Source organism: Podarcis filfolensis (genome assembly GCF_964270895.1).
Source record: "Podarcis filfolensis genome assembly, chromosome: 5".
Lineage (NCBI taxonomy): Eukaryota > Metazoa > Chordata > Lepidosauria > Squamata > Lacertidae > Podarcis > Podarcis filfolensis.
Genome location: NC_139608.1, coordinates 14,552,156 through 14,573,411, shown reverse-complemented (window position 1 = coordinate 14,573,411; position 21,256 = coordinate 14,552,156). Strand labels below are relative to the sequence as shown.

Genomic DNA, 21,256 nt, shown 5'->3' with positions numbered 1-21,256 from the left:
GGTCCATGTTGACAATACAGTCCTACCTCGGGTTACAGACGCTTCCGCTGAAACCCGGAAGTACTGGAACAGGTTACTTCCGGGTTTCGGCGGCCGCGCATGCGCAGAAGAGCTAAATCGCACTTTGCGCATGCGCAGAAGAAGAAGAAGAGTTTGGATTTGATACCCGGCCTTTCACTCCCTTTAAGAAGTCTCAAAGAGGCTAACATTCTCCTTTCCCTTCCTCCCCCACAACAAACACTCTGTGAGGTGAGTGGGGCTGAGAGACTTCAGAGAAGTGTGGCTAGCCCAAGGTCACCCAGCAGCTGCATGTGGAGGAGCGGAGACGCGAACCTGGTTCCCCAGATTACGAGACTACCGCTCTGAACCACTACACCACACTGGCTCTCAGTGGTGAGAAGCGCCGAATCGCAAGCCATGTGTGCGCAGACGCGCTGCTGCGGGTTGCGAACGTGCATCCCGCACAGATCACGTTTGCAACCCGAGCATCCACTGTACTGAGCTAGATAGACGAATGGTCTGTCTTGGGATAAGGCAGATTCCTACATTCAAAAGCTAAGCAGCTCCTTGAAGACTTCCCTGGTGACTGCAAAATCTCTCATTCAGCCTATTTCCCTTTTGAGATTTTCCCAAGCACCACCCACAATTTGATTCCCCCTGCACTACTGTCATGGGGACTAGCAAACTGACCTCTTTTAAATAATAAAAAAACCCAGAGATTCCAAAGCAGTCCAATTCTGCAGCAGAAAAAGGCCCCTATTCTACATCTTTGCCCACTGACTCACCAGGTGCTTTGGGGTCATTCAGCACGTCTGCATCCACCTCTTCCCCTTCGAAGTGGAGCTCCCTTGTGTCCAGGCTTTCGATGATGTTGGTCATGTCGTTGGCTATTTTCCTCAAGGCTGAGGTGTTCAATTTCCTTTCATTGCTGAGAGACATCTTAAAGGCTTGCACTCACCCAGGGGGGGCTGTTTGAGAGAAGAAAATGAAGAATTTCCATTACTGTTATGACCTGAAATCTGCAGCAACGTCAAAGAGCCCTCAGCTTGCTCTGTTTTGGGGAGAGCTCGAAAGTATGGTTGTGATTCCCCCCCTTGTTCTTATTGTTTTATCTGACTGGAGATGGTCAGTCAGGTCATGTATCCATCATCATCATCATCATCATCATCATCATCATCATCATTTATTATTTGTACCCTGCCCATCTGGTTGGGTTTCCCCAACCACTCTGGGCAGCTTCCAACAAAGATTAAAAATACAACAAAATGTCACACACTAAAAACTTCCCTTAACAGGGCTGCCTTCAGATGTCTCCTAAATGTCAGGTAGTTGTTTATCTCTTTTGACATCTGATGGGAGGGCGTTCCACAGGGCGGGCACCACTACCAAGAAGGCCCTCTGCCTGGTTCCCTGTAGCTTTGCTTCTCACAGTGGGGGAACAGCCAGAAGGCCCTCGGCAGAACGATGGGGGTGGAGACGCTCCTTCAGGTATACTGGACCGAGGCCGTTCAGGGCTTGAAAGGTCAACACCAACACTTTGAATTGTGCTCAGAATCATACTGGGAGTTATGTGGTCTCAGCGGCCGCCCCCAGTCACCAATCTAGCTGCCACATTCTGGATTAGTTGCAGTTTCCAGGTCACCTTCAAAGGTAACCCCACGCAGAGCGCATTGCAGTAGTCCAAGCAGGAGATAACTAGAGCATGCACCACTCTGGCGGGACAGTCCGTGGGCAGGTAGGGTCTCAGTCTGCGTACCTGATGGAGCTGGTAGACAGCTGCCCTGGATACAGAATTGACCTGCACCTCCATGGACGGCTGTGAGTCCAAAATGACCCCCAGGCTAAGCACCTGGTCCTTCAGGGGCACAGTTACCCCATTCAAGACCAGGGAGTCCTCCACACCTGCCTGCCCCCTGTCCCCCAAGAACAGTACTTCTGTCTTGTCAGGATTCAACCTCATAGCAGTGACCAGAGGAGGAATGACCACTGGGAGGAGCACAGAGAGAATAAATGCCATGATGCATCTGCAGCAGCAAAACCGGACACCTTCCTCTACCCCACCTGCAACAAAACATGTCTCTTCCGTATCAATCTCTGCAGCCACCGCAGGCAAAATAACTCTCCAACGGTTTGACTTCACCCCAAAGGCGCACACCTCCACTGTCCACCGAGAAAGGAAAGCGCCGACAATCTGTTTGTAAGCAGCTTTGAGGCGTGTTACAATCAAGCGAGGTATAAATTTTATGGCGTAAATAAATAATAAACATGTGTAAAACGGGCTGTGAGCTCAGCGCCAGAATGGAAAATGAATTCCTGGCCTTGCGTGTGCCTTGAGGCAACCTGTTTCTCTCTATTCAAGGCAGAGACTGGAATAAGGAAAATGGGATCCCCCACTCCAGAATATGCTGGTTGAAATAAGCTTACATTGATTACCTTAGCAAAACAACAACACACAACCCTCTCTGTCCCTTCCCCAACCCAGCTCTCTGGAGCTCTCTAAAATTTCAAAGCCTTTGGTTTGTATAAATATTTAAGGACAAAGCACTTCATCATTTATGAAGGGCACATTTCTGTATGACAAGGGATGCATCCCTTTAAAATATTCAAAAGTAGACACCACAATCCTTTTGCTACCACCACCGCCAAGTATTTTAAAAGGTACAACTCCAATAGGACAGGAAATGTAAGAGCGCTTGAGTATATTGTACTTGGATGAGGGATTCAAACCACCAAGTGTGAAATAATACCAGGAAGCTAGGTTTATGTCTTGAGAAGGGTCTGGCTTCTAAGCGATCTTGCTTTGCAAGGCTCAATGGAATATACTCTGGAAGTGTGTACTCGATTCTGGCCAAACTATGCCTCTTGGTGTATCTTTTGCTCCAGGAGGCTTAGTTTGCTCAGAATTGGGTATATACTTCCAGAGTTAATGCTAAATGCATTACTTCTGGTAAATGAGCTACTATAGCTGTTAGAGGACCATGAAAATAGGTGTCCTGGGCTTCTTAGACTCGCCTACCCATCTACAATCTGAAACCAAAGGGTTGCTAGATGTGAAATATATTGGCAGCTCTCCTACTCGAGGTCTAATTGTGAGCCTTCCTGGGCTTCCACAAAGGCTCATTTGGGCATACTCATTTCACCCAAAATGCCTTATTGCAAGCTCATTCTATGCATATTCCAATAAAAGAGAGAGAAATGCACAGCTAATTATATGAATGAATCAGCCTGGCATTTGTAGGAAGCAGCATTCTATGGGAGGGTTGGAATTACACACCTGGCACAGCCCATCAGAAATGGGAAGTGCAAATATCGTAAGAGATTTAATATATATAAAAAGCATTGTTGTACAGGAAAACTCAAGGCAGATGGAAACAGCATGACACATGCTTGAATGAACTGGATGACCCCCAGGAAGCAATATCCTCCTTTTGTACAACCAATCAGCAATCTTTCACACCAAGTCATGTGCCTGAGTCGTAGGAACTGAATTGCTTCACCCATTAAGCTTGAGGACAAAGCCCAAGAGATTCGTCTGACTTTCATATATGTGCTGGTCTTCTTGCCGGCAGCGTAATTGCAAAAGTAATAAAGCTCTTGACATTTCTCGATGCGCCAGGGTTAAGTCTTTTTGCCCTGGAGCCAAATAACCAACGATAGCAGTATCCTTTATTGAAGCAACTTCGATTGCTTTTGAGTTTTCAAGTTGCGCCGGGCTTCATGCATCCTATAGTGCTGCAGAAACGAGCAAAAGTTGTTCCGGCTGCAGACACAGGAGTGGGGCAGCACAGGAAGGGCAGTGCTGCTGTCTTCTGGCTTCCCAACCCAAATGTGTGGGGCAGGGCGAGGCAAAAGGGAACTGAGCTTCATGGCTGAGTAGGGATTTGAACCCTGGTCTCCCAGATCCTAGTCCAGCACTCTAACCACAACACCACAGTGGCTTCCCTATGTCCCCATATTGCAATGCATCCCCTCAGGTTCTGCCTGTGGGGTCAAAATAATAACGTTGCCACATGTTGAAGGGCAGCAGAGCGGTGACCTCACTCGTCAAAAGCACTGCTGTCTCAGGAGTGACAAAACTGAATGGGATGCAGGAAGAATCTGTTCCTCGTTCCTTTAACTATCTGTGGGTCTTTTCTTCCACTTTTATTTACCCTGTATTGTTCCTGCCTGGTGAGTATTATGCAATCTCAAAGGCACGTCAACATTATGCAGCCCAAAGCAGTTTTAAACTGATGAGTTTTCTTCAATGATGACTGACCAGAGGGGATTTTTGGTTGTTTGTGGGAACTGAATGCTCCCAGATCATCGGACAAGCCGCTAAACAGGGGCGTAAGGTTAATTAAAGGAAACAGGTTGTAAGCAAAGAACAGGGTAATTAGTTCATTACATGCATAGTTCTCATGTTTTTCTTTTCCCAGGAAAAGAGCGAAGCAATTTGATCACAGCTTAAGCGGGAAGCCTTATGCATGGAACCACATGCTGACATTCACCGTTCCCAGCCTCAATATGTTGTCCGCCATTGGCTACATAATGATCAATTTTTGTACAGGAAACCGTCCATTTATGCATGCTGCATTTGCGTGTGACCACACACACATGCGGTGCTGGGAACCCAGAAGCGGGGGGGGGGGGACGGGACAGGGACGAAGCCAGGGCAGTCCTGCTGGCTTGCGAGGAGACCCTTCCCAGAGCCTGAAGAGGAGAGCTGATATGCAAGGTAGCACGGCTGCAACAGCTGCTTCCCCATGTGTCACCTGTGCAAGGCCCATTATCCCTCTGCTCGTTCTGGAAGCTTCCGGTCAAGGGAGCCACGCTGTCCTTCCAGTTCGCATGAGACAGTGGGGTGCAGGGAAGTGGCTGCTACTGCTACTGCTGCGCTACCCCGCATGTCAGCTGTTGAAGGGAAGGCCTCAGCAAAGTCTCGCTTCGCCCCTGGCTCACAAGAGGACCCTCCCTGGAGCCCTAAGAGGACATCCTCTTTGGGGTCTGGGGAGGGTCTCCTCACCCTCTCCAGGGTGCTCCAAATATACAGTACACCATTTTGGTTACACACGCAGAGGTGCAGAACGTAACTCCCGCGTACATTGGATGTTGCCTGCGTTTGTGGTTACCCAAGCCACAGCACAAGCAAGCATAAGAAAACCTTTTTAGCTTCGTTCTCGCCTGCATGCGACGTTGCAGAGTGGACACATCTAGGGCTTTGCTCCCAACTTCCATGCCCTGGAACCAAAGGTGAGAATGGGACCCTATGTGCACACAACTGGTAGGGCTTCTACACATGAATCAGTGACGCTGGTTGAATCAGGATTCCTGATCACAGGTAAGGACAGCACAGGGCTGGTCCTTGCAGCCAGCGAAAGTATAAAGGCCCTTGCCAGCACCACCAACCCTAACCTCTGAATGCCCATGCTCAGGTGTTTTTTGCATACATTTAACAGGAGAGGGAAGAGACACAATGCAATGCATTCCTGAAGCATGTGGAATACCAATTCTGATTCAGGCCAATAATGCTTCAGACGTGAGACTCAGCCTTACCATGAACTTACGTAATGGTGCTGCATTTTCTGGGGATTGGGGGATAATAAGACGCAAAGCCATTTGAGATGTGCCTAGCTGAAGCAACCTACATTTTAATGTCTGTTGCTGTCAGGATGATCCACAAAAACCGACAAGCATCTGTTTGTCTCCCTAAGCTCTTCTATTAATTGTTTATTTAAAAAACAAACAAACTGGCAAAGAGAAAGACGATGCATAATACACCTTCGCCAATTAACCTAAGGTGTGTTTTGTATCACAGTGGACCAAATATCACCCCTTTGTGGCCTGCTTCGTGTACACCTGTGCTCACACAGACCTGTAGCACCACAAAGAGCAGGGTTGTGGTATATGTGTAAATATTCTAATCCCCTTTCCCACCAGATTGTTAGGTTGGCTGGGGAAGACCTCTGCAGTCAGCCCTAGCCAGATGGCTACAGGATTCGCACACGTACTATAACCATGTGGGATAGCACCACAGGGGATGCCTATCTAACAAAGCATGTTTTGTGTTTGGGGCAGAGAGGGAGCCTGCAGCGCAGAATGCTATGTGGGAGGAAGCAGTTGAAAGGAGCATGGCCTAACAGTTGGGGGGCAGAGGGATTATTGTAAACTGGAAGATGGAGAAGGGAGAGAGTAGAGGGAACTGGTTGGGTGGGAATGGGTTTAAGACAGGAGCAGCTAACATGGTGCTTTCCAAGGGGCGTAGAGTCAGTCAGTCAATCAATCTATCATTTTATTTGTATGCCACCTTTCCAAAGTTAAAACCATGCTCAAATTCCATAACTACAAATATAAGAAAAGTAGCAATAAACATCAAAAAGTACACAACCAAACTGAACAATTTCCACTAACTCCCATCAGCGCCCACCAACAGGGCCAACGGCCAAGAAGCTGCAGAAAATAATAGAATTATAGTACTGGAAGGGACCACAAGAGTTATCTAGTCTTTTGCCCAATGTGGGGCTTGAACCCACGACCCAGAGATTAAGAGTCTCGTGCTCTACCGACTGAGCTATCAGGGGGGATCAGTCCAACAACATCTGGAAAGCACAACCTTGACTATCCTTGGGTTTAGTAGGTCCTAATCACATTCATCGCACGCTTAATTTCTCCGCAAATAAACCGCGTTGTTAATCCTGGGTGATACTTATTTTTACTGATTTCATAAAATTTTTATTCCACTTGATTGTAGAATCCCTCACTTAAAGGGTCTGACTACCTGCCCCAATCCCTAGAAAGGCCCGAGCCTGTGTTGTTCGCACAGTGAGACCAAAACAACTATCTTATGCAGTTGTGGGTACCATCTTTCTTGTAAAAAATGTTGTAATAGCTCTTAGAGAGACATGAACCTGTTCAACTTACGGTTAGTCAACTCCTTCATTTCTGTTGAACTCAATAGCACTGCAGCCACTGCTCCCACCCAGTGTGACTACTCTTTACACTTTGCACCAGATCCTTGGCACCTCTTGGAACTGAGCTGAAATTCACCTTCCCTCCAGTCATCTCCATGACTAACCGCTCTTCCACACAGGAACGTACTGCATATAGAAATCTCTCTCCTTTTGGCACAGCGCTGACCCTGTCAATGGGAGGTGAGTCAGTTGCTCATTATTTGACTTCCTCTTCCTGTGAACCGTGAGCATCAGCGGCTGGGAGAAGCAAGGCGGTTTTAGAGGAAAAACCTGAAAAGCTTCTCTCTGCGCATCAGGAACCCTTACTGAGCAAATACACCAAGGGACTTCTTGGGTTTTGGCATCTATTTTCGAGAATGCTTGCAAACTGGCAACAAGGATAAAACATATCTTTCATGAGCTATCCCAAACCGTTGAGAAGGAGGGAAACTAAAAACTAACAAAAATGGCCAATGTGCCACCAATTGCCTACAATCTTAGAGGGCCACCAACTTGGGTGGCTTTTCACAGAATCAATATGATTGTAGAGTTGGAAGGGGCTCTGAGAGTCATTTAGTCCAACCCCTTTGCATTGCAGCAATCTCAGCTAAAGCGTCCATGGCAGATGGCCATCCAGCCTCTGCTTAAAAACCTCCAAGGAAGGAGAGCCCACCACCTCCCGAGGGAGACTGTTCCACTGTCGAATGACTCTTACGGTCAGAAAGTTCTTCCTGATGTTTAGTCGGAATATCCTTTCTCATAACTTGAAGCCATTGGTTCGATTCTTACCCTCCAGGGCAGGAGAAAACAAGCTTGCGCCTTCTTCCATGTGACAGCCCTTGAGATATTTGAAGACGGCTGCCATATCTCCTCTCAGTCCCCTCTTTTCCAGACTAAACATACCCAGCTCCTTCAACCATTCCTCATAAGGCTTGGCTTCCAGACCCTGGATCATCTTGGTCGTCCTACTCTGCACACATTCCAGCTTTTATTCTAGTCTTTACAGGAAGGGCAGGATAAAAATGTGCCATTAATATAGTCTCTAGTGCAGGCTGTAAGAGGAGCTTCTCACTGCATCAAGCCAGTGAGGATTACCGTATTTTTTGCTCCATAAGATGCACCTGACCATAAGACGCACCTAGTTTTTAGAGAAGGAAAACAAGAAAAACAATTCTGAACGAAACAGTGGATGTATGATTTTTGTGGTTCATGCTGTGGCCACAGGCATGAAATGTGATTTGACGGTGAGTTTGGGGTAGCCCAATGCAAAAATCCTGAGGATCCATGTGGATCCGTGCTTTGTAACCACGTTTTTGCACCATTGCAGCCCCATGAAACAGTGGGTGCATGATTTTTTGGGTGCAGGCTGTAGCCACAGACACGCTATGTGATCTGATGTGAATTTGGGGTGACCCAATGCAAAAATCCTGAGGATCCATGTGCTTTTACCTCCCCCCTCCCAGGCAGCCTCCTTTATCTCTAGAGTCCCTTATCTCCCTCCTGATCGCTTGCTGATCAGCTGCTCAGTGGCTTTGTTTCAACACCCCCTTCCCTCTTTCTAAAAAAAAAAGAGCACGATCTGCTTTTTGCCCCTGGGCAATTCGGCTCCAGGGACCACACATTCGCGCCATAAGACACACAGACATTTCCCCTTACTTTTTAGGAGGAAAAAAGTGTGTTTTATGGAGCGAAAAATACGGTAGTTAAATTCGTGGAGGGTAAGGCTATGAATGGCTACTAGCCACAATGGCTAGATTCTGCCTCCATTGTTGGTGCCACTTACTAGGGATCACAAGCAGGGGAAGGACTATTGTGCTCATGTCTGGCTTGTGGGCTTCCCATGGGCTTCTTGTTGGCTACTGTGAGAAGAGCCTATGGCCTGAATCTGGCAGCCAGGCTCTTTGTATGTCCTTACACTTCTTGCAATCGTCAGCTCTCATAAACATTTATTACCGATCACTGCTTCCTTAACATGGATTCTCCTAGGCATGCTTTAAAGAATTTGGCTGGTACCTATTTTGAAGGAACAAGATTGTTGGCAAATTTCCACGATAGTGGGCAGCAAATATTCTAAATGGTTTAGGGGAACATATTCATCCATAGCTCTCCCACAGATGGGGACACTTAGAAGCAAATTAAGTGACGACTTTATTTTCGCAGTAGGTACAGGCTGTGCCTCTCTTTGATGAAACAATGGTCATTGACTTCAAACAGGGAAAGCCCATAAAATGAGCCCTAGCTCTCATCCCAAGGATAACGGAGCGGAGGCAAGGTGGTGTGATGCACAAGAATTGGAGATGTAGACCTGCGTTCAAATGACTAGCACTTGGCCATGAAACTCACTGAGCAGCCTTGGGCAAGTTATAATAATAATAATAATAATAATAATAATAATAATAATAATAATAAATTTTATTTATATCCCGCCCTCCCCAGCCGAAGCCGGGCTCAGGGCGGCTAACAACAATCAAATAATCAAACAATCAAATAAACCAACATTCTAAAAATATTTCATTATAAAAATTAATTAAAATCAAGTTGATGGCAACCATTAAGCAAAACTCTGTGCAGGTTGCCAGAGGAGGGAGTCAGGCTGCGCCCTGACCAAAGGCCTGGTGGAACAACTCTGTCTTGCAGGCCCTGCGGAAAGATGTCAGGTCCCGCAGGGCCCTAGTCTCTTGTGACAGAGCGTTCCACCAGATTGGAGCCGCAGCCGAGAAGGCCCTGGCTCTAGTTGAGGCCAGCCTAACCTCTCTGAGGCCTGGGACCTTCAGGATGTTTTTATTTGCAGACCGTAGGTTTCTTTGTGGGGCATACCAGGAGAGGCGGTCCCGTAGGTACGAGGGGCCTAGGCCGTATAGGGCTTTAAAGGTTAAAACCAGCACCTTAAACCTGATCCTGTACTCCACCGGGAGCCAGTGCAGCTGGTATAGTACCGGATGAATGTGGTCTCGCAGCGAAGACCCCATAAGGAGTCTCGCCGCGGCATTCTGCACCCGCTGGAGTTTCTGGGTCAGTCTCAAGGGCAGCCCCACGTAGAGCGAGTTACAATAATCCAGTCTGGAGGTGACCGTCGCATGGATCACAGTGGCTAGGTCAGGGCGAGAGAGATAAGGGGCCAACTGCTTAGCTTGGCGGAGATGAAAAAATGCCGCCTTTGTTATAGCTGTAATCTGTGCCTCCATAGAGAGGGAGGTATCGAAGATTACACCCAAACTCTTAACGGACAGTGCTGGCACTAATTGCACCCCCGCAAGAGATGGGAGTTGCCCCCTCAATCCCATATCGTCCCGTCCCAGCCAGAGGACCTCTGTCTTCGAAGGATTTAACTTCAACCGGCTCCCACGTAACCATCCAGCCACAGCTTCCAGACATCTTGTCAGTGTGTCTGGGGCCGAGTCAGGATGGCCATCCATCAACAGATAGAGTTGGGTGTCATCGGCATACTGATGGCAACCCAGCCCAAAACTCCGAACAAGCTGGGCGAGGGGGCGCATAAAGTTTCAGGTTGGAATGCTATGCAGGCATATGGAAGTAAGTCCCGTTGAACAAAATGAGATGGCACCTTATTTGTAACAACAACAACAACAACAACAACAACAACAACAACAACAAAGAATTACAAACTGGACATGTTGATATTTTTTTTAAAAGGCAGTTAGGAGCTTGGGTGATATTACATATTTCCCCCTAACAGACTAGGTAAAGGTAAAGGACCCCTAGATGGTTAAGTCCAGTCAAAGGCGACTCTGGGGTTGCGGCGCTCAATTCACTTTCAGGCCGAGGGAGCCGGTGTTTGTCCACAGACAGCTTTCCGAGTCATGTGGCCAGCATGACTAAACTGCTTCTGGCGCAACGGAACGCCGTAACGGCAACCAGAGCGCAATGGAACGCCGTTTACCTTCCCGCTGGAGTGGTACCTATTTATCTACTTGCACTTTGACATGCTTTCGAACTGCTAGGTTGGCAGGAGCTGGGACAGAGCAACAGGAGCTCACCCCATTGTGAGGATTTGAACCGCCAACCTTCTGATCAGCAAGCCCAAGAGGCTCAGTTGGTTTAGCTGAGCTTAAAATTTGGGCATCTTAAATCACCCCTATTGGCTGTAGTATTTTGCAAAGGAGAGTGATGGAAACAGTACTTCGTGAAACACAGTGATGAGGAGGCATTGTTCCCTGCCATCCTGCCGCCTAATCGACTGAAAACAGGTATTTGCAGCAATGAGTTAATAACTTACTAATTAATGTACAAAGCAACTTCATCTGACAAGTGAGGCCTGGCTGTGCCAGGCACAAGGTGGAACGCCGGCACTACCAAGATGACTCTTATTTTCTTTCTCTCCCACTGTGCCCTCATCCTTGACATCGCCTTAAGATAATTTATTGGCTGGTTAGGGCCATTAAGTCTTGTCGGGCAAGATTAAATAGCACATGCGATAAAGAATTTACAAAATATTGCAGTGTTACAGCCAACTATCTCTCCCAGGAGACTGGATTCCATTATCCTTCCCCTGGCTTTCCAGTTCCCATCTTCAGCTGAAAAAGTGTTCTCAAACCCTGCTCTAGGGCTATACAACAAAAACAAAGTTTTGACCAATGCAGAAAATTGTGGCTTTCAACACAAAGCATGTTTCCCCCCTCACGAACATATACCCTTCACCCTGATTTTGGATATCATTTATCCTCGCAAAGATCTCTGGTGAATTCAAAAGCTTGCTTGTTATTTTGAGATATTTTGGTTGGTTATAAAAAAAAGGATTTGGGGATTTTCCAAAATAAGGCTGGCCGTTCAACTCTTAGGCATGCATGGGAATGTAATCTATTTCCCTCTTCAGCTCGCCTACTGGGTTTCTCTCTGAGAAAGGCCTGTTTATCTGGCATGCAGAGAACTGGCAAACAGTGTCCCAGGGGCAGAGGACATCATCATCATCAACATCCCTACTGGGAAATAAATGGCAGCACTTAGCCCCTGCCCATCCCTCCAGAGCAGAGTGAGGAAGAAAGAGAAATGTTGAGAAAGAAAGGTATAAAGATTTTAGAGCACAGGTTTGCGGTGATCTGGATTTTAAAGACACTTGTGACCGTAATAAATAAGTGTGCACTTTGTACCCATGTTAATTGCCACACTTGGTACTTGCTTGGCAATACGTCCCTACAAAAACATGTTTTGAGTAGCAACTAACCTCGGGGCAACGGCATAATTTATAGGAGGAAGGAAAGGGGTGCGTGTTGGTTTTGCATCCATTTGCAAAACCACAGCTTCAGGCGTTTGTTAACTTTTTCAACCATCATACCAACATCCACACACCCCAAAAAGACTCCATATAACTCCTGACACCAAGCCACTGGCCGATAATCTCAACTACCCATCTCTACTATGGCACCATTCTTTTGCTCACAGACAGCAAGAGGACAGAGTTTGTGAACTGAGGGCGTCACTTTGCCAACTGAACAGTATTTTCACCATCCGAGTCATAAAACAGGCCACATTCCAGCAATGCAGGAAGTCAGAGGTTTTGGAACACATTGATCCACACAAACACGCACACACTTTGCCCTTCCACCAAGCAAAAAGCAATACAGTGGTACCTCGGGTTAAGTACTTAATTCGTTCCGGAGGTCCGTACTTAACCTGAAACTGTTCTTAACCTGAAACACCACTTTAGCTAATGGGGCCTCCTGCTGCCGCTGCTGCACGATTTCTGTTCTCAACCTGAAGCAAAGTTCTTAACCCGAGGTAATATTTATGGGTTAGCGGAGTCTGTAACCTGAAGCGTATGTAACCTGAAGCGTATGTAACCCGAGGTACCACTGTATCACAATTAAGAAACCACATTCCAGGCAGGCAGGTGCAACGAGGGATATGGCCTGAGGAGAGGCCTCCTGAGGGCCAGATATGAAAGCTCAGAGGGCCGCATTGGGCCTCCGGCCTGAGGCTCCCAAGCCTGATGAGATGTGTATTTTGTTTTTATTGCGTAATCATATATGAATTCCTCCCTTTGCGTTTCAGGCTTGCCAATCCATAACAGCCTAACATTTCTGTAAGAGCCGTTAATGCGGCTACGATGTTGATGCAGGTTATTTTAGGTGCCTGGCCAAACACATTACAATCTCTTTCAGGGTAAAATCTGAGCTTTTATAGCACTGTTCTGCCTCCCCTGCCCCACATCGGTGACTCTTAACTGCTTAGCCCATAGTCCCTGCGCTCCCCACTCAGAGCCCAGTTCCCACAACCCTTTGCAACCAGTGACCCTTTTGGCGAAGTTTCTTTGGAAATATCCTACAGTTCCTACTATTGACTAAATGCTGCTATGGGAACAGCACCGGACAGGACCCGGCACGATACAAAGCTGCTTGTTCTGCCCTGACGAGGCTAGATTTGTGATTTTTTCGGGACCTTGAACAATAATGGAACCCTGTGCTCTTTTTTCTCTAATTCAGTTGCAAGAAAGGCTTGTGGCCTAGTTCTTGGTAGCGATTCAGACTGCAGAAGACGGCTTGTGTATTAAATGCAATCCCTCCCCCCCCCCCCGATATAGACATTCTCCACAAAGAGAAAGCAAGCATTTCAGAGAGAATGATTCTAACTCAGCCTCCTTCCTGACATGCTAGATTTCCATGAGCAGGGTTTTTTTTTCTGGGGAGGGCATTCCATCATGCGACGCAACACATACAACCATCTGCTCTGCTGGAAAACATGGCGGGGCGTGCTCTTGTGCTTGAGTCCTGCTTGTGGGTTTCCCACAGGCATCTTGCTGGACTAGGTAGCCCATTGGCCTGGTTCAGCAGGCTTGTTTTATCTTCATAATTCCCTGCATACAGAAAGCTAGCATGTCTGGGAAGTTAAGAAGCTGCCTCACACAAAGCCTGACCATGGGTCCATCTAGGCTTCTCCAGTGTTTTGGCCATGGTTCTTTCAATCTCTGGGGAGATGCTGGGGACTGAACACGCAAACCATGATCTCTACCATAGAGAGAGGGTGCTGGCTTAGACTTCTCCCTGGCCTGCTAGGTTTCTATATTCAGGGAGTGGTATGGAGCAGAGGGGACAATCACAATCTCACGCAAAGCAAATTGCAGGCAGTTAACTTACATACTGTATTGGCCCGCATATAAGTCGCACCTTTAAAATTGAAGGGGGGGTGGAGAAAAAATACCCGAATATAAGCCACTCCATTCCTGGCTGCTCCTGGCTGCGTACGGGGGGGGGGGGGTGGAGCGGAGCAGCACTGTGTTGCCAATAGCCTTTCCCCTTCCTCGCTCTCTCCCTTCCCAGCCTTGGGGGAGAGGATGGGGAACTAAGCATGGGGCAGGCACAACTGCCCCGCGCTCCCGGTGCATAACGTAAAGTTGCGAATATAAGCCGCACATTAACTTTTCATGTCAGAATTTGGGGGGAAAGTGAGGCTTATATTCAGACCAATACGGTAATTTGCTGTCACGAGAGTTATGGTGATGGTAAGGTAAAGGGACCCCTGACCATTAGGTCCAGTCGCGGACGACTCTGAGGTTGTGGCGCTCATCTTGCTTTATTGGCCGAGGGAGCCGGCGTACAGCTTCCAGGTCATGTGGCCAGCATGACTAAGCCGCTTCTGGCAAACCAGAGCAGCGCACGGAAACGGCGTTTACCTTCTCACCGGAGTGGTACCTATTTATCTACTCGCACTTTGACGTGCTTTCGAACTGCTAGGTGGGCAGGAGCTGGGACCGAACAACGGGAGCTCACCCCGTCGCGGGGATTCGAACCACCGACCTTCTGATCGGCAAGTCCTGGGCTCTGTGGTTTAACCCACAGCGCCATCTGCGTCCCTCATGGTGATGGTCAATGGTGTCAAAAACGGATTGGGCCAACTGCTGGCTTGAAACAACCATGCTCTTGCCCCACTCGGTGTGATCGCCAAAATATCAGTCTTGTGCATTTGTGGAGCAACAGAGCAGCTGCTTGACCTCCGAGGTTCAATCCTCAAGCATCTCTAGGTAAGGCTGGGAATGTACTCAGCCTGGATCCCTGGGGAGCTGCTGCCAGTCCGTGTAGGCAATGCTGAGCTAGATGGTCTGACTCAGTATGCAGAAGCTTCCCACATTTCAACATTGCTCCTGCGATAACTGTCTAAATGACTCCTCAACAGCAAAACCTAACCCACCAACGAAGGCTAAAGATTCCGATATGATATTGGATGCAAGATAAAGGAATCCAGAGGGTTGCAATGATGCCATACAGCCTTTTTTTCTTAAGCATGCACAATTTAATGCAGGAGTTGTCAACGCAGCACCCACAGATGCCCAGGTGTCCCGAGGGGCCTTCACTGGGGCGCACAGCGGCCCACCCCCTGCCCCCCTTTGAATTTAGCCTTAAAAGCAGCATTTTATTTTAGGCAACATAACTGGTTGTGGCGGCTGCTCCGCTGACGTGTGTGTGTACTCTCAACACTTTCTCTTGCTTGCAAAGGTGCCCACCAGGTTGGCAACCCCCGATTTAATGGAAAGAAGGGCTTCATTGCTAGCATACTCGGGACTGAAGCAATTAGAATGAACGGCCTTGGAGCTAAATCGATTTAAAATTCCTGTCTCCCTTTTGCCCGGAAGGGAAACGGACTGTCAGACCATGAGTCAGCGAGTCTGCTTAATGGGATAACTTTGGCAACGGTTAGGAAATAGAGCCTGGTTGTTTCCTCCCCGCCTCCCCCCAGTCAGAATCAGAATGTTAATAAACACTTCAGACATTGTGCATAGCACACCTCGCTGTTTAGGCTCTCCTTTGGCAAAGGAGAGCAAATGATTTAAATATATTAGGTATTTGCAATTTTAAACAAACAGCTACCGGGTGTCGATGCAGCAGCACTCACGAGCAGACCTAAAGCATAACACATGCTGCCTTTACTCGAAGAATCCCTTCTTGTTATGTGCAGATTCCTTTGCTCGCAGCCTTGTGCTGTTTAATTTTTGCTTGGGTGGAATCCTTCTTTCTTTCTTTCTTTTGAAGGATGTCTGTTCTTTTCCCCGCCTCCCAATAATGTTTAGGGACGCAGGTGGCGCTGTGCGTTAAACCACAGAGCCTAGGACTTGCCGATAGGAAGGTCGGCAGTTCGAATCCCCTCGACGGGGTGAACTCCCATTACTCAGTCCCTGCTCCTGTCAACCTAGCAGTTCGAAAGCACGTCAAAGTGCAAGTAGATAAATAGGTACTGCTCCGGCGGGAAGGTAAACGGCGTTTTCGTGTGCTGCTCTGGTTCGCCAGAAGCGGCTTAGTCATGCTGGCCACATGACCTGGAAGATGTACACCAGCTCCCTCGGCCAATAAAGCGAGATGAGCACCGCAACCCCAGAGTCGGCCACAACTGGACCTAATGGTCAGGGGTCCCTTTACCTTTACCTTTACCTTTACAATAATGTTTATTAAAGTTTGAAGAAAGAATTACAAAGGATAAATATCTAATATCTTCTTATCAACGATAAACTAATCTAAATAAAAACACAAACCAGAAGTGGGGGGGGGGGGGAGAGAAAGAAAGAAAGAAGAAAAGGAAGAAAAATGAGTGAGAGAGGAAAGGAGTAAAAAGAAAAAAATTCCAATTCTTTGTCAGTCAGCTCTCGCTCTCGCTCTCACTCTCTCTATATATAATTACCACCCCAAGATAACACCCAACAATTCCACTTCCCATAAACCAATATTTTCTTCAATCCTCAAACCCAGATATCGTAAATTCATATTCCCCACTCCCACACACAAAGTCTATATGGGGTTTCCAATCTTGAGCAGCTTGGATGTGATCCTGACCAACATCACCTTCCGCATTCCTGAAGCTCTTTGAGACCCTGAGTCTGTTACTGCCTTTCAGCCTAAAGTACCTCACAGGGTTGTTGTGAGATGAAATGGGGCGAAGAGTCCTTGGAGGAAGGTGGGGAGGAGGATGGACCTAATGAGAGACCTGCTGGACCAGGCCAAGGGCCCCATCTAGTCTCGCATCTTGTTCTCACAGTGGCTAAGCAAATGCCTACAGGAAGCCCCAAAGGAGGACGTGAGCCCAAGAGCACTCTGCCCATGGCTCTTCCCCAGCAACCAGCATTCTGAAACCTATAGTCTCAGGGAGTGGAGGTACAGAATAAATATCATAATATTCTCAATGGTGCTGACCCATTCCTTAAGCGATTCCTAGCCAGACATTAAAAGTGGAGCAAAGTTTTGGTGGACTTGTAAAAGGGTAAAAGAGTATTGGGAAATGATCCATAATGAATTGAAAAAAAATGTTTAATGGTACTTTCCCCCCAAAAACCTAGAGTCCTTTCTGTTGGGGATAATTCAGATTGAAATTCCCAGGTGTCAAAAAAGGTTATTTGTGTATGCTACTACTGCGGCCCGTGTTTTGTTAGCCCCAAAATGGAAAACGAGCAAAGTCCCAACGAAAGAAGAATGGCAACTTAAACTGATGGAATATGCACGACTCACAGACTTAACATATAGAATAAGAGAAAGAAGAACATACGTTTAAAGAAGATTGGAAAACTTTTATTGAATATATGGGAAATAATTGTATACAGCTGAAAATGCTGGCAGCATTAAGATAAATTCAACAGTGTAATCAAGTTTTGATGGATGCAATAATGGAATACTGAATGGTATAGTTTTTTTAAAAATATGCAGGGATTCATGATATGTAACATGAACCATGGAAAGGGAAGTCATTGATATCTTAAGTATGTAAAATGAGTATTTTAAATTGTAAAACAGTAAATTTAATAAAAATTATATATATATAAAAGTGGAGCAAAGTTCTTCCCAAACGAGCCTGGGATTATCGACTAAGTAAACAAGCTCCTTGCTACTTGTTCTTAATCATAGAATTGTAGAGTTGGAAGGGACCCAAGGTTCATCTAGTCCAACCCCCTGTAATGCAGGAATCTCAGCTAAAGATCCATGATAAACAGCCATCCAACCTCTGCTTAAAAACCTCCAAGCAGAAACTTCAAAAGAGGCAGAGGAAATGTCCGCGTTTCTTTATGTTTTGGATGTAGTTGAACAACACTGTATTAAAAACAAGATTCTTGCTAGCAGCTTGGGTCAATCTCTTGTCTAAACAGAACTTTTCACTTTCCTAATTACAAGCTACCACTTCTATGTAATTATACGCCATGTAGCATCTTCGTTTTGGCAGCCCCTGACTCATCTGGAAACAGCTGCTCAGGGATGCCGTCAATTTTCCCTCTAACAAATTCTTCCAGGCTTTTCTCCCCAAGCTTTTCCCCATACAAACAACTAAGAATACTTCTCAGCCTCTCCTCCCCCTCACCTATATCTGTTAATGGTTAATATGTGAGCGCTAGAGGACAGCGTACATACTTGGGCGGGAATGAAAATGCTCGCTCCTGCATTTTCCTCTTCTCAATCCACCTGTGATTAGAACAGGCAAATCTGTCAGTTTCTGGTTTATTCCAGTCTCGCCTTGTTCCAATCTTTAGTTCTACATCTCCACACCAGTTTCTGATTTTAAGCCCTCATGAAAATTCATCAGCATTTTACGGTGAAAATTTCCAAATATAAACATTGTAATACACATTTTTACCTAATATGTACATTTTTTGCAAAGCAATATCCCCCTTCATAATGCAAATGTGTGCATTATTTTCCCTGCTAATATTCATTTATAAGCACATTTTACCCTAGTATATGCATTTGTGTACACATGGCTTGGCTGGGTAACTGCATTGCACAATTCAGAGAAATGTGAATTTCAAATGTGAATTTTTCAGTCTGTGTATTGTTTCAGAAACTGGATTAAATGTGAACTGAACTGAATCCACCATCCCCCATCCTCACCTCTAGCCCATCTCCACACACCTAGATACAGCCTTACCTTTGCAAGGAGTTTGTTTGCCGAGCAAATAATAAAACAGAACTGTGCCTTATACGTTTTATAGACGTACAAATGGAAGCATTTGCAGGAGAGATGTTTTATGTACACAAAGCAGTGAGATGTTTCAGGAGTTCCAGCAAGAGCCTTAAGCAAGTGTGCAAGCCATGGTTTTGCTAACTATTGAAAAGTATATTTTGGTTAACTAAGGAAATCTCACAACTTCATTGGGGCTCGGTTCCTGGAAAGTATGCTTAACAAATACAGTCAAACCTCGGTTGTCAAACATAAACCATTCTGAAACATCCGACAACTGAGGCATGGCTTCCGATTGGTTGCAAGAGCTTCTCGTGCATTGGACGTTCAGTTCCGAAAAACGTTCGAAAACCGGAGCATTTACTTCCAGGACTTCGGCGTTTGGGAGCCGAAAAGTTCGGAAACGGAGCCATTTGAGAACTGGGGTTTGACTGTATAGCCTAACAGCACGATTTTGAGTATGTGCTTACTTAGAAGTAAGTGAGTTCACCCAGGTAAACATGCCCAGAAATGCAGCTAACTCCCACTGATTCTAGTGAAGAAGGATGGCTTGTAATAAGGAACATTTCTTCAAGGTAACCAATTTCTGGTCCCAGGTTAACAACTACTAGAAACAGATAACCCAGGAGTATCTGCAGTTTAAACAAGAGCAATAATGAATGGATAAGATAGAATGACTAGGCTACACGCATTAGTTTTGCTCATTAGCTTAATGAAAAGGTCCCAGGCAGCTATGTTTAATTCAGTTTCATTTCCAATCCAAGCTTTCCTTGGCTATCAAAAATACTTGCAAAATGAAAAACCTTTTAAAATCATTGCATGCTTTTAATTATCTTAAACGCTCATAAGGCAGGTGGCCAAGGCCCTGCGTGAAAGTTCTTGTGCATCAGGCAGAAAGCTATTCTGGGATTTATACATGTGGGGTAGGCAGATAAAATAACCACCTGCCAAGTCATATTCCTGCATTAAATTTCAAGTACTACAAGATGAACGACAGCATGGGATTCTGCTGCCGCTCTGCTCAGACTGCATTCGCCAGGCTTAGGCAGTGCTGAAGAAGCCAGACATCAAATGTTCCGCGTTAATAACAGCCCTGCTAAGTTAGATACTCGCATTTTAGTGAGCCTCTTTAAGTCATGGAGTGGGGAAGACCTTTCGGATCCACAAAGATCAAATTAACGGCGGTGGTCCAGAAATCCTTGTTGGCAGGGTGCACGGGATTCACTTGGCTGACTGGAGTCAAGCTAGTACATAGAACATACTCTATAGCCTGCAGTCCAAGGCTGCATGATTTTTTTTAAATAAAAAAAACCACACTTGCATTTCTAAGGAAAGCTGAATTCTGCACCGTGATAATGTTAAGCAAATTTTGCATACTTCCCTCACTCTGCATACTGTATTATGCTAGGCATACTACAGTGGCACCTTGGTTTACAACCACAATCCGTTCCGGAGGTCCGGTTGTAAACCAAAACAGGTTGTAACCCAAGGCGCGCTTTCGCCAATGGGGCCTCAAAGAAAGGGGGGAGGTTTGTAATCCAAAACGGTTGTAATCCAAAACGATTGCAAGCCAAAGTACCACTGTATTCTGGCTTTGCTATGAAGGGTACTGAAGCCTGAAAAGCTTTCTCTAGCATTCCTCTACCCCCCAAGATTTCAAAAGCCATGACCCATATATTTTCAAACACAGCTTCGCAACCATAAGGTCTACAAACGTGCTTTCTTTAAAATGAAAGCGGAAGTTGTAAGGAAGCTGAAATTCTGTGTCCGAGGTGATATTTTGTGGGTGCCCTCTGCATAAATGGCATAAATGTGGCCTTGATTAACTCTGACTAGCAGTGAGAGATACTACACCGGCTTCCTATATGCTATGCAGCGATGCCTTGAGTGGCTTGGGTTAGCTTTGGTTTTGTTTGGTAGGAGAGGCAAGGCAAGGGAGTCAATGGCAAAGAACAGGAGAAAGCTGACGGTGGTTTTTAAGATGATCTCCTGCAAAATAATGCTTGGACTGAACTAGCTTGGTTTAACAGCAAGTTGATGGAATTGGTTCAAAAATCTATGACTTGTACCTTAAAATAGGTATACACCTTCTTTGATTTATGTATCTTAGGTGTTTTTATCTTATCCTGGTCTGTAGTAATTGAGAGACTGAGTATATTTGACGACCACTCTTGGCTGAGTAAGATTGTCTTCCTTGAACATGGTCTTCACAGTGAGTCCGTAAGTGACTGTGGAGGCCGATTCTGGATCCACACATCCTTCCACAGTGGGGACATAGGTTTCCAGACGGGAGTTGATCACGGTGAGGGTTTGCCAAACGTGGCTTCCTCTTAGCTCGTTTCTCCTTCTTGCCTTGAGTTTGTGCTTCTTCAAAGTCCACGACACCTTTGGTAAAGGCTGTTCTCCAATTGGAGCGCTCGCAAGCCAGTGTTTCCCAGTTATCC

The 21,256-nt window shown here is 46.3% G+C and overlaps 1 protein-coding gene across 3 annotated transcripts in view; it reads right to left on the bottom strand.

Annotated features, from left to right (window-relative positions):
- The window catches only part of PLD1 (phospholipase D1), a 133,612-nt gene that overhangs the window by 69,535 nt on the left and 42,821 nt on the right, over positions 1-21,256 (bottom strand). For all 3 annotated transcript variants that reach the window (XR_014547956.1, XM_083613155.1, XM_083613154.1), the window contains exon 2: positions 786-968. Coding sequence is in view for 2 of the 3 variants with exons in the window: in XM_083613155.1 (XP_083469281.1) it covers positions 786-939 (154 nt within the window). In the remaining variant the exon portion in view is untranslated. The remainder of the gene's footprint in view (positions 1-785; positions 969-21,256) is intronic.